This window comes from Gymnoscopelus braueri, assembly GCF_963280865.1.
Source record: "Gymnoscopelus braueri genome assembly, chromosome: 8".
NCBI classification, from domain to species: Eukaryota; Metazoa; Chordata; class Actinopteri; order Myctophiformes; family Myctophidae; genus Gymnoscopelus; species Gymnoscopelus braueri.
In genome coordinates this window covers 42,140,738-42,153,724 of record NC_137609.1, presented here as the reverse complement: position 1 = coordinate 42,153,724, position 12,987 = coordinate 42,140,738, and the positions used below count along the sequence as shown (strand labels likewise).

General features: G+C 42.6%; 1 protein-coding gene across 1 annotated transcript in view; it reads right to left on the bottom strand.

Annotated features, from left to right (window-relative positions):
- Positions 1-12,987, bottom strand: part of caln2 (calneuron 2) — a gene marked incomplete at both ends in the record, with an annotated part of 63,380 nt that overhangs the window by 29,630 nt on the left and 20,763 nt on the right. The window contains one exon of the mRNA XM_080435717.1: positions 7,284-7,396. Coding sequence (XP_080291843.1) covers positions 7,284-7,396 — 113 coding nt within the window. The remainder of the gene's footprint in view (positions 1-7,283; positions 7,397-12,987) is intronic.

The window sequence follows — 12,987 nt, the reverse complement described above, 5'->3', positions numbered from 1 at the left end:
GCAGATACAATTCTACTGTAGAACCTAGAGAAAGACCATTTTTCATATAGGTGGAACTCAAAGCCTGTTCCTAACACACACACACACACACACACACACACACACACACACACACACACACACACACACACACACACACACACACACACACACACACACACACACACACACACACACACACACACACACACACACACACACACACATCTCATCATTTCAGTGAGTCATCTTAATCCTTCTCTCCTCTCATTTGAGTCGCAGTCGCAGGGAACCGTTGAACTGCTTCCCGAGAGAGCTGTCACCCCACTCAGCCAGCCCTCCTTTCAGACTCAGCCCCCGTACGCCCACGCTATCTCTGGACTCACTCACACTCGCCGTCGACAACCCCCCCCCCCCATAGAGCTGTCTGTCTGTAAAGCCACTGCTGCTACTTTCTGCAGAAGAGAATGGCAGTGTGGTTGGATGGGGCTCATCTTTATGCCTTATCGTGTCAGTAATCACCTCAGAAATCCATCATCCATCCTTGTCACAAAGTCATCACAGAGAGAGACACAAAGCGTTTTCCTCCCTGAACGAAGTCCTGAACGATTGCCAAACAGCCAGGTCGAACGTCTTCCATCTGTAAACACCCTTTTGCTCATGAGCGTGTAGTTCGGCTTTTTTCTTGCTGTTTTTTCAATAGCTTTGTCCTTTTTATTGCCTCTCTAAAAACTAATATTCTGAAATGATGCCTCTGCTTTTGCTCACCAGTTTCCTGCACATATTGGACTTTGCATCCAATGGCGCTTTATTCCGAAACACCACTGGTCCCACGTCGCACATTACTACTAACCCTGTCCCTATAGCTAACTTTCAGCCTAACCTAAACGTTGTTCTCGTCTACAGCACTAAACAGCGCAGCGTAAACGGTAAGAATGCCAGCACTACTGTAGATGTACCCTGTTTTAAGAGACCTCTGGGACCGTATGTGTTAATACAATATAACATACAATTGAGGTGGTTGTATTTTGTCTTCCTGCTCTTCTATTGAGACATTTACTGTAGATCAAAGGTCATGTCTAGACACAGGATCTGACACAAATTTTGAACTGATGGTTCAAGATGAAATTTATCCCCTGAGCAAGCAGGCATGCTCTATTAGCTCAATAGTAAAACTGTCAGCACTTGCATAGGAAACCAGGTTCAAATCCTGCTTAGAAGAGGAAAGTTACATAGTGCAGCTTTAACTCTAATATATAAATTAATACATTTCCGAGGCATTTCCGGAGCCTGCGTCATTTTGGCAGGAGTGTTGGGGTCAGATAGCCTGACACTCAGCCTGAATTTTCATTTCGTTTCACTCCATTATTCAGTCTGAAAGCCCTCTCAATGCAGCCGATTTCTGAGATGGGGGCGTGGCCAAAGTTTTTTTTTCAAAGACTCTTTGGCGATTGGTTCATACTGGATTATCCCGATCCCGATTCGTCGTACAGATTTTCAACCGAGAAACACCCGCCTTCGACAGCGTCACCAGACCCTGAATGCGAGGCAAACGATTCAGGGGGTGGAGCCAGGCTAGGGGTCAGACACTTGTGACTAAAACATTTTGTTAAGAGAAGTTGTTAAAAACAATTATGTATAATGGTAATTGTGAAAAATATACCAGTGAAAGATTCCATCAAAATGTACTTTTATTTTAAAAGTTCCACAGTATGACTTTAGCACAGTCTGTACACACCACTGCACATACTTGTATGAGTGAGTGGCGAATAAAATCCTCTTGAATGGTGAATCATGCAACACGCCTGGGACTTGTGGGGAACTAGGAGTGCAAGATTGTTCTGGTCTTGAAGTGACTTTAATCAATAATACATAATGCAGTATGATATAACTCCTTACAGGTGGATCTCATACCCACAGAGCACACTGTGTCTGCGTGTAGTCATTCTTTTAAGCTGACTATTCTTTACATCTTGTTGTTGGAAGTGCCAAGCAAGACGCACACAGGCACAGCCATGCAGAGAGCACACACTGTGTTCGGATTGACTGCTGCTTGCTGTTATTTCTCCATACTGTGCCATTTATTGCATTGTTTTCACAGTCTTGCACTTCTGTTTATAGGTCTCTGCATCCGCAAGGTCAATCGTTTTTATGTTATTCTTTCTGCAGAAACTTTCTGTAAATTATCCAGAGTTTTTAACTCTGGTCAAACATTTCCACAGGGGATAGTCCCGGTGGGGAAAACTTAAGAAAAACTAGATAAAATCAATCTAAAATTTGAGACCATGCAATGGGATCAAACCAGCCGCAATGCCAATTCTGGCAGTATGGTGCAATGGAACACATGATATGATGAGAGAAATGAGTTTGGTGAAACGGGAGAACTGTGACTTAATTATTCAATATGAGGCTGATGACCGTTGGGAATGAATCAATGCCCAATGGGAACCAGTGGTGTAATTAAGTACATTTACTTGAGTACTGTACTTGAGTACATTTGTTGAGTATCTGTATTATTTGTATTTTTGGATAGTTATGAGGGATCATTATGAATTAACCACCTAAGCCGTATTTCACTATATTATAGTGAAAACAGCAGCTCTACAAGCTCGGAATGTGTCGCAATGTGAGCTTTTGTGAGTTTTCAATATTATAGATTTTTCTTTTCTTTCTGGGAAATCTTAGAATTTTGGGATTGTCTGAATTTCAATACAGCAATAAATAAGCAAGGGTCAATTGTAGGCTACTTTATTGGTTTATTTTTAAAAGCATGTACTTCTGAATACTTAAAGGATCGGCCGGAGCTCTTAATTGATCCCTTTGAACTTCAAAGGGGTTGTGCACTGAGTTGATTGATTGCACCATAAAAGTGTCAAACTTGTTCTGTACTCGTTAGTGCTCTCTCTAATCAATGAATGCATCGAAGACAGCAACCTGTCAGAGATGGGAGGGGGGAGTGTGTGTGTGTGTGTACACTACACACAAAGATCTGTGATCTTACCTAGTATACCCTTAAGTATTTTTTTAAAGCAAGTACTCCATTCCTTAACGTACTGTAAGTACAAATTTGACTTGTTGAGTAATATTTGACCAGGAGTAACTACTTTGTCTCAAGTTGAATACTACCTTGTCCTGTCCACCACTGGTTAGTCCTACCTTTAACATTGTACAGTGTTGAGGTGTAGCGTAGGGCAAAAAGCCTCTTTTCTTTTTTGTTGCAGACGCCAAACAAAATAATTCAAGCATTTTCAAGCACTTCATTCAAACTTCAAGCCTGTATCTGCCTTTAAAAGTAACACATTAGAATTCAACCTCAACAACGACATTTTGATTCCAATCCCGAATAAGAGGGCTGGCTGCATTTTTATGCAGCCAGCTTGTCAGCTTGTCTTCAACAAGGGGTCCTCAGAGTAACTACAGGGTCCACCAAATCTTTGTGTGATGGAGAACATTAGCCAAAAATAGCAGATCTACAAGCTCACAACGGCTCACACGGCGAGGCATTGTGAGCTTGTAGACCGGCTATTTGCGGAGAGTTGGTGTAGAGGGAAAAAGAGCAGATTAGGTCTACTGTGAAAAGCGGGGGCAAAGCCCAAAGTCTCCAGGACCGCGGAGGACTATTGAAGTTGCCAAGTCCTGGTGATTAAATCTGGTATTGCATTACCTTCCGTTCTCTAGTTCTTATCCACAAGTTTTCTAGGGCGTTGTGGGCATCACTTCCTGTCGATTTGATCAGGTATCAGGGATCAAATCGACAGGAAGTGATGCCCACAATGCCCTAGGAAACGTGTGGATAGCAGCTCCTGAATGCAGTAGAGGGGGGATTGGTTTGACATTAACAATCTATCATTGAATCTAACTAAAACAATGTTCATAATATTTGGCACTAGGAAAATCAACCATCAATTAAAATCAGTGGTGTGGAAATATAAATAGTAGGCTATATGAAAATAAAAGTTTGGGTGTAATAAAAGATAATGAACTATGCTGGAAATCACATAATAAATAAAGTAAAAATTAAAAATTCTAAAACTATTGCAATATTAAATAAAACGAAATATATCCTATGTCAGAAATCACTGTATTTACTGTAAAAAGGGTAGGCACTATAAGCTAAAGCTAACGGCTTCAGCCTACACCTTTTTCGGTCCATGTGTTGTTTTGTGCTGTTTGTTGTGACTAACTTTGTACAAAACCGAAATAAAACCATTCATTCATTGATTCATTCATTATATAACTCCATGGCAAAGCCTTGAAAACAACAAGTTGAATAGTATAGATGGAGGCTTCAGGTTTAATCACCATCGCAGGCTCAAATCTGTGCTCTCCCCAAACACTGAAATCTATATTCTGGTGATGCACTATTCTGTCACTATTAATACTGTACACACCATTCAAGAATAAACATGCACTCGCACTCGCAGATGCACACACGCACGCACGCACGCACGCGCGTTCACACGTACACACACACGTACACACACACACACACACACACACACACACACACACACACACACACACACACACACACACACACACACACACACACACACACACACACACACACACACACACACACACACACACACACACACACACACACACACACACACACTTACATGCGCAGGCACACACAACCACACGGTCAGACTATGAATTCCCAGCAGGTTCCTTGCCTTCAAAGCCCAGAGCCAAGAAGGAAAAAAAAGAATCTCTCTGGAACAGAGGATGCAAGTTGTTGTTTGTGTATGCATGTGCGTGTGAGTGTGCGTGTGTGTGTGTGGGTGTGTGTGTATTATGCATGCTTGTGTTTGTGCGTCAGTGTGTATATTTGCGTATGCGTCAGCAGCACGTCTGTGTCTATTTCCAATATTTGTGGAAACCAGGCTTTGTGAGTGTGGGGAGCTTGGCTTGTTCAGCCTGCTGAATATATACAGTACACACAGCAGGGAGCCATACGAAGATATAGAAGGGAAATGAGTTATATCCAACGGCCATATAATTTCCATAAAGTCTCCTATGTGTGTAATTTTCTGGAGAGGAGAGCATCCTTACACGAGGACATGCGTAGTAATCTCTCAAGACAGATTCAGAGCTCCGCAGGTGAATCTGTCATAGCTCCTGTTACAACGTGTATAGTTAGGAATGTTAGGAATATAAACAAGGGAGGTATTGGGTATAGACCGTATTACCTGTCTGTGGATCAAATGAGTTGTGACTACTGTTTCTAATCTTTAAATATGTCTTCTAAAAAATCTTTTTCTAAAAAACTGTTTCTAAAAAATCAATAAAATGTTCTAAAAATGTTTTGTAAAAATGTTTTAAAGATGAAGTGTCATTTGATAAAATGTTTATTAAGTCTTGGTACCGCTCCTGATCACCGGTGGGGCTGGTAACCAAATCATTCATTCTTGTATAAAAATAGGTAATTTCCTGCTTTCTTGTTTATATTTGAAAAGGACAAAACGTCGTATCTGCTGTTTGTTTAATAAACCTTGGAGCCCTATTTTTGCTTTTATATTACTGTTCATACAGTTCAAGCTCAGCACCAAAGAACGGAGGATGTGCGTTATTAGTTTTTATAATATAAACAAAGCCACGTGGCCAACATCCTGTTATCAACATTCTATTGGGATTTGGTTCTTACTCTTGCGTTGCCAGATGATCGGAGATCTCCGCCTATACCAATACGTCTATAGGAGACTTCTAAATGCTAAGCACGGCCACTACTATGAACCTATATGCTCACTGCTTTGAAAACCAATCATGTCACCGCCCCAATATGAAGGACCACCCTAAAGACATCGGATTGGTTCTGCAATTGGAGTTTCAGCAATGTAAAGTGGGAGATTGTCCTTCACTCAGTCTCTATTTGAGCAACACATTTGGAGACAACCTTGTGAGTAAGGAAGTGAACTTTGGAACTTAAAGGACCTTGTATTTGGTAATATATTTCAACACCCTCCCCCCCATGGTTTCCACACCGTGGACTACACCAGGTACTAATTACTTTTTGTTGCACTCCCTCATGGAGCTACTTGCGGATTATACTAGGGTCAGTCCACTCTAGGTGGACACGCACTGACCTTTTGCACCTTAATCCCTTGTATAACGCACTGACTTTTTTTTTTTTTTTTTTATTGTGCTCCTTTTCCTCTAAAGCACCTTAACTCTTTCAGTGCCAAGAGTATTTTCATAAAGTACTCCCAAACTGCCAGGAATTTGCGTTTTTTTTTATTTTGTAATTTTGTAATTTTTCATTCAAATAAATGATCTGATTGGGGTTTTAAACCCATAATACAGTTCTACCAGTAGAGAGCAACAAATCGACACATTGATGATCTCGCTGGCTCACTCGCCCCCTCCCAAACAGGCTCACGTCATATCCGGTCAGAACCGGATGTTGACATTTTCGACAATCGTTGATCGCACTAAATTACGATGCGTTACACGACTACGATGACTGATCGTCACCCAGACCAAAGAGAGTAGACGTGGACCTCTCCGTTCGCTTTTTATACCGTGTGAAAAACCGTGACTTTCCCTATTCTGGCCGAAAATCACCGGAGAAAAACAACGTGACCCGGAAATGATTTTTTTTTTTTTACATCCAGTTCCGGGTGAGTCTGAAGGAGTCAGGAAGCGAAAGTGATCATGAAAAATAAACAGAATAACGCGACCACAGTCAAAAGTAAAAACTCGGGATTTCTCGTGCTGGCACTGAGGGTACTCGGGAAAAACTCGGGATATGTCGGGGCGTGGCACTGAGAGAGTTAACGTCCATTGTCTATCATGCACAGTATAAGTATAACATGCACAGTATACAATACATTGCTGCTATGCTCAGGCACCTTAGTTTAGTTTTTTTTTGTTTTTTTATTATCTCAGGTAATTTGTAAATATGTAGATAACTTGTCTGGCCTTCTGTTGCTCTCTTGTTTTGATCTCCTTCCCACCTGCCCCCCACCCTCTTCTCCCCCCCCCCCCTCTTCTTTCTATGGAAACTAACGTTGCGATGGGAACGATGTACAAAAAAGAATTTCACCCACTTTTTTACCTTGTAAACCTGTGATGTGACAATAAAACTGATTCTGATTCTGATTCTTCTGATTCTGATTCCATTTCATTCCAGAGATAGAGAGGTCATATGAGTAAAGACAGATTCTGGTCAACCTTTGTCATTCTCCGCCAGTCATTCTCTGCAGGGGAAAAAACAAAGGGCTGATGGGAGTCTGAGAAGGTACGAAGAGGACGGCGACAAGCCGCGACGAGGTGAGCTTATCTGTCTCTCTGGCTCTTACCTGCCAGAAGATATTGTCAATGGTGGTGCCCAGGAAACCCTCTCTGGTGTCAGCGGAGAGGAGCTTGGGCCCCAGTATCGTCATGAACTCCTCGAAGTCCACCTGGCCGTCACCTGGAGATGGACGGGACAGAGAGTAAATGCCCTGATCTACACGCACAGCGTGTCGCGGATGTGACAGAGTTACACATGCGTGACTGAAAGGAGAGGAGGAAAAAAACACAGCGCAGTCGCACAGAGTTCAACTCGGGCGACGGCACGTGACACGTCAATGCACTGCATTCAGAAACTCCATCCCTACTCGCTCGCACAGAAATTCTGAATGGAAGTGAACTGGACGTGTCTGTTTCAGTGCCCTTGCCTTTATGCTCCGTTGTACGATGGTGTAACATGCTGAAAATCGCAGATCTAAAAGCTTGCAATGGCCGTGACGCGTTGTGAGCTTACCGTATAAAGGCAGGGCACTGAATTAGACGTGTACCGTTCACTTCCTTTCTGTGCGAGTGGAGTATAAATCAGGATTAAACAGAAGAGGGATGCATTGTAAAAAGAAAAGAAAAGGTATACAAACTTATAGATAGAAAGCAGATCAGACAGGTTTAATGTCAGACAGGCAAGGAAAGGAGACAGATGGAAGCGCACACACACGTAAGGGGCCAGATTGGGGTTTCTAGTGCATTCTGTGTTTGGATTTATGTGTCTGTTTGTGAAAAAGAGCCAAGAGCCCCCAAGGTGAATGAAAAGACTGATATGTCCACATCCACATAATGTGTGTGCGTGCGTGGGGGGTATGAGAGTGTCGCGTGTGTAGAATATGCATGCTCATACACACTCACGTTACATTTGGCACAGAATTCTAATGATAAACATGGCAAGAACACCAGCCATCACACCAGCCACGATCAATGGAACACATATGATGAGAGAAATGAGTTTGGTGAAACAGGTCCAAGCCCTATGGGAACTAGTGTTTTAACCCTAAAGTACATTTACTAATGTTTTGAGTATCTGTATACTTTACTTTGAGTATTAATAGCCCAGTCTTTTTTTCTTTTCTCTTTTTGCCAGGCGTTTGGTGCCCCCCAGAGCTCAGTGCCCCGATACATCAGGTCTGACATAAAACAGGTTTTACCTCCTTGAGCTGAGCTCTGGGTAAAGAAAGACTGAGGAAGAACAATAGCTGATAGTACTCATATCCCCAAAAAGTTTAGTATGACTTACAGGTAAAATTGTTGAAAACCCTTTAAAATCAGCATTATGGTTATTGAGAAATGTCCATTGGAAGCGTGTTAGACCGACGCACCCTCTAGGAATGTGACGGGACCCGTCACATGCGCACAATTGCATCGTTAGGCAATCTGCGTTGTTAGGCAACGGTTTCTGTTTGTGTTTGACATCAGCGCATGTTGTCCGCCGGCCAGCCTGCCCACCTACCCATTAGGCAATTTGAATATAGGATCAACTAATTCAAGTCTGATTTACCACTTAAGCCCTATGTATAGGGAGACCGGGGACAAAAGTAACAGGGGGCAAAAGTAACACACTCAATAATTCTAATTAGAAATAAGCTAGAGGGGTGAGACTTCTTGTGCACATGCTCAGTAGGGTCCTCTCTCTGTCTATGGAAGGATAGAATGATCATTTCATCTCAGCAAAAGTTTTCAACAAAAAACAGATTTTGAGGTGTAAACGTAAATATTTGAGTGTACAGTATTTTCCTTCTGCTGTCTAAAGATAAGATGTCAGCTAATTTAAACTTAGATGAATTGTATCTCTATGTTATTGGTCACAAATTAACGTCAGCAGCCTATGCTAGTATAGGTGTTTCTAGCTAGAATATGGGATTTTATCATGTTAATATGACTTATTTTTACAGTGTTACAATTGCCCCCAACAACTGTTACAACTGCCCCCGTCACGGGGGCAATTGTAACACTGTGACTCATTGCATTCAAATTAATATTTTAGTCTTGTCCTTATTAGTGAAAGCTTAAAATAAAAAATTGTATTATTAATTAGGGCACATACATATGTTTCTTATAGCAAAAGATGACTAGAATATTTCAAGTAGTCTGTGAATTATGAAGGCAAATACAAAAAGTGTTACTTTTGTCCCCGGTCTCCCCCTACTTTGTCGTACAACTGTGTCACGCAAAAATAGCAAAAATAGGCGATCCACAAGCTCGCAACACGTCACACCGTGACACGTTGTGAGTTTGTAAATCTGCTATTTTCAGTATTTTTCCCAAATCAATTATTTTTATTGAAATCGATTATTTTTTATAACAATTAAATAGAATAGAAGTTTGATTAACTGTTGCACCCCTAGCTCGGACCACACCCAATACCAAACACGGCCTTCATTATGATGGGAATTGCACGCCTGCAAGTTTTGTGAACGCATCTTGCACAGCAGTGTCGCTGTCGCCGTTACAAAATCTGTCCACGAACAAATAAACAGCACGGACTCACAAGGTGAAAACAATACCAGGCACGCAGTAGCGGCCTGTGATCACTAGAGCAGACACAGTGTTCGATAGTTCCATGTACCATGGAATGAAAACCCTCTGAGCGGCTTCACAGCATCAACACAAGGACGGGACTGAAGTTTTGTTTCTGATTTAATGGACTGGAAATGCGGCGCTTAAGTTCAGCTACACAGTATAGGCTACCATTGGTGCTATTACACTGTGTAGCAAAAACACTCAAGCTAACAAACACCACCACCACCACCACTACTACTACTACTCCTACAATTACTACTACTACTACTACTACTACTACTACTACTACTACTACTACTACTACTACTAATACTACTACTACTACTACTACTACTACTACTACTACTACTACTAATACTACTACTACTACTACTACTACTTCTACCACCACCACCACCACCACCACCACCACCACTACTACAATTACTACTACAGTACTACTACTACTACTACTACTACTACAGTACTACTACTACTACGACTACTGCTGCTGACTGTACTGCTACTACTACTGTCACTACTATTACTACACCTTCTGCAACTTCAGATACCACTACAACACTAGTTCTGGCATTAGCTAGTATTAGTAGGCCTATGATGGAACCTCGCGATGGGAACCGCGAGGTTCCCAGTTCGATCCCGAGCTCCCCCAGAGTCGTTGGTGTCGAAGTGTCCTTGGGCCAGACACTGAACCCTACATTGCCTCCAATGATTCGGTCGGCACTAGCTTGCCACCATTGGTGTGTGAATCTGAGAAAGTGAGGACACTGGCGTAGACTGTTCGCCGCTTCACCTCCCAATGTCCCCCTGTATGAATGAATGAACCATTGTAAAGTGCTTTGAGCACTTGGAAAAGCGCTATAAAAATGCAATTCATTATTATTACTATTATTATAAGAAGGCTATTGGTATTGTTATTATTAGCATATTATTAGTTCTATGAAGGCTACAGTAGTCTGAGTGCTGTGGAGTGCTCTGGAGCAAGTTTTCGAACTCAAAGTCTCTACACATGCATACATAGAGAGAGAAATATACAATACATTTTATTGTCACAATACAAGTTTCTATGTGTAAAAGAGGGGGTGAAACACACTCCCAACATTTATCAATTTCAAGAAAAGAGTTATGTAAGGATAGAGAATAGAGAAAGAAACAAACAAGGAAAACAAAGTCAGATATACACACTGTGGAGTGTCGCTAGGCAACCGCCTGTCAGGTAGGCACCTAAGCGGGGAGAGACAGTGGGACAGAGGCAGAACACAGGCAAGAGGACCACACTCCAGTCTGGGACGTTTCATCAAGGGACGCTACCTGCCAATCTACCTATTCAATCAACCAGATTTGGGCGCACCTGCGCTGGCCAGCTGGGAGCTCACATTCTGAAAAAAAGCACTGTCTCTGCCTCAGTATTCACTGGCTCTCCACGTTGACCAGACGGGTGTTCAGGCGGTAAGCGATAACCATTCAAGGTTTTCACAACACCTATAATTGAAGTGGCCAAGCCATGGTGTTTGTCAGGGGTTGGCCAGCACACGAGCACTACGACTGCCTCCAAACTTGGCACAAAATATCGGTCAGTGGTCTGCATTTTGGCGAGGCTTCTTTCCCCACCTTTAATGTATTTACTCGTTGTACAGTTTGTATGAAACTACATTATTGCGCAACAGTCTTGGCCAGTCGGTCGCCCTATTGCGCAGGCGCGCCGGAAGTCCTCTTATGCGATATGCGTCATACTTTTCCAGTTACAAAGCGCATGCGTGGACACGGTTAGTACTGGTGGACATTGACACTTGGCGATGCGCTCTGTTCAATGAACAATAAACAACACACCACGGACACAACTTCACTTTTACCGCAGTCTGCGGTCCAAACACACTGTATGTTGTACAAACACACTGTCATGCCTCTCAACCAACTCAGACAGCGATGCCTTTTAGTTAAATGGTACGTCACGTGATTCCTAAATTTTTCTCCTTAGCCCTCTCTCTTTCATGCTGGTTGTGTGGGAGCGAGGCAAATGTGAAGGGGGGCGGGGGGGCGGGGGGCGTAGGAGCTGGACAAGGACGCCTGCTGCGTCGCCATGGGGCCACGGATAGAAAGCTAATTATTTCTTAATTTCTTGCCTTATATTCTTTACTTTTGCACTGCCTTCATTACTTCAGCATGGACTTCATGGACGTGTGTGTGTGTGTGTGTGTGTGTGTGTGTGTGTGTGTGTGTGTGTGTGTGTGTGTGTGTGTGTGTGTGTGTGTGTGTGTGTGTGTGTGTGTGTGTGTGTGCGTGCGTGCGTGCGTGCGTGCGTGCGTGCGTGCGTGCGTGCGTGCGTGCGTGCGTGCGTGCGTGCGTGCGTGCGTGCGTGCGTGCGTGCGTGCGTGCGTGCGTGCGTGCGTGCGTGCGTGCGTGCGTGCGTGCGTGCGTGCGCGTGTCTCGCTTCAAACCCTATCTATCATCATAGATGTATTTTATCGAGTCTGACTTTTACTTTCGTATCTATCATAGATATGCAAATGTCAGAATCGATAAAATGCATCTTTGATAGTCTTAATCCAAGGCTAGCGTCTCGCCAAACCTGCCCACAGTCTGCTCAATACATTTCAAATGTTGCCCACAGCACAAGAAAAACTTAAAGTGTGCCACCAGTGATTGTGTATGTGAAACTCTTGAAGCCTCTTATCATTATTTTTCTTAATTGTTGCTGTTGGCCAGTATTTCACCTACTGTACCTCACATACTTTGCTTTGCATAGTGACACATTACATTAATTCTTCAACATATCTTTGTCATTGCCTTTGAATTTATTGTCCCCCTGATGCAATATCAAATTAATTACTGCTGCTGACTACTTCACTGTTAATGTTCATAGCCTACTACTGACATATAATGTATATCATTTCATTTGACTACTATTACGCCTTTCTTATATTTGTATATATTATGTTGCTACAAACATTTCTCTTTTTACCACCGCTTCTATGCTGCTACTTGCTACACATTGCTGCCAAATGCACTTTTACTGATCTCCCCCAATAACAACACTGTTAACCACACAGAAAATATGCACGCGCCCGAAAGGCGTCTTTTTGTCTGTCATAGTGCATTATGTGCACGGTTTAAAATAGAATTAAATGAGGCCGACATGTTTCTTGTGCAAGTACAGAAATATTGGCAGCACATATAAATAGCTTCAGATGTTGAACATGA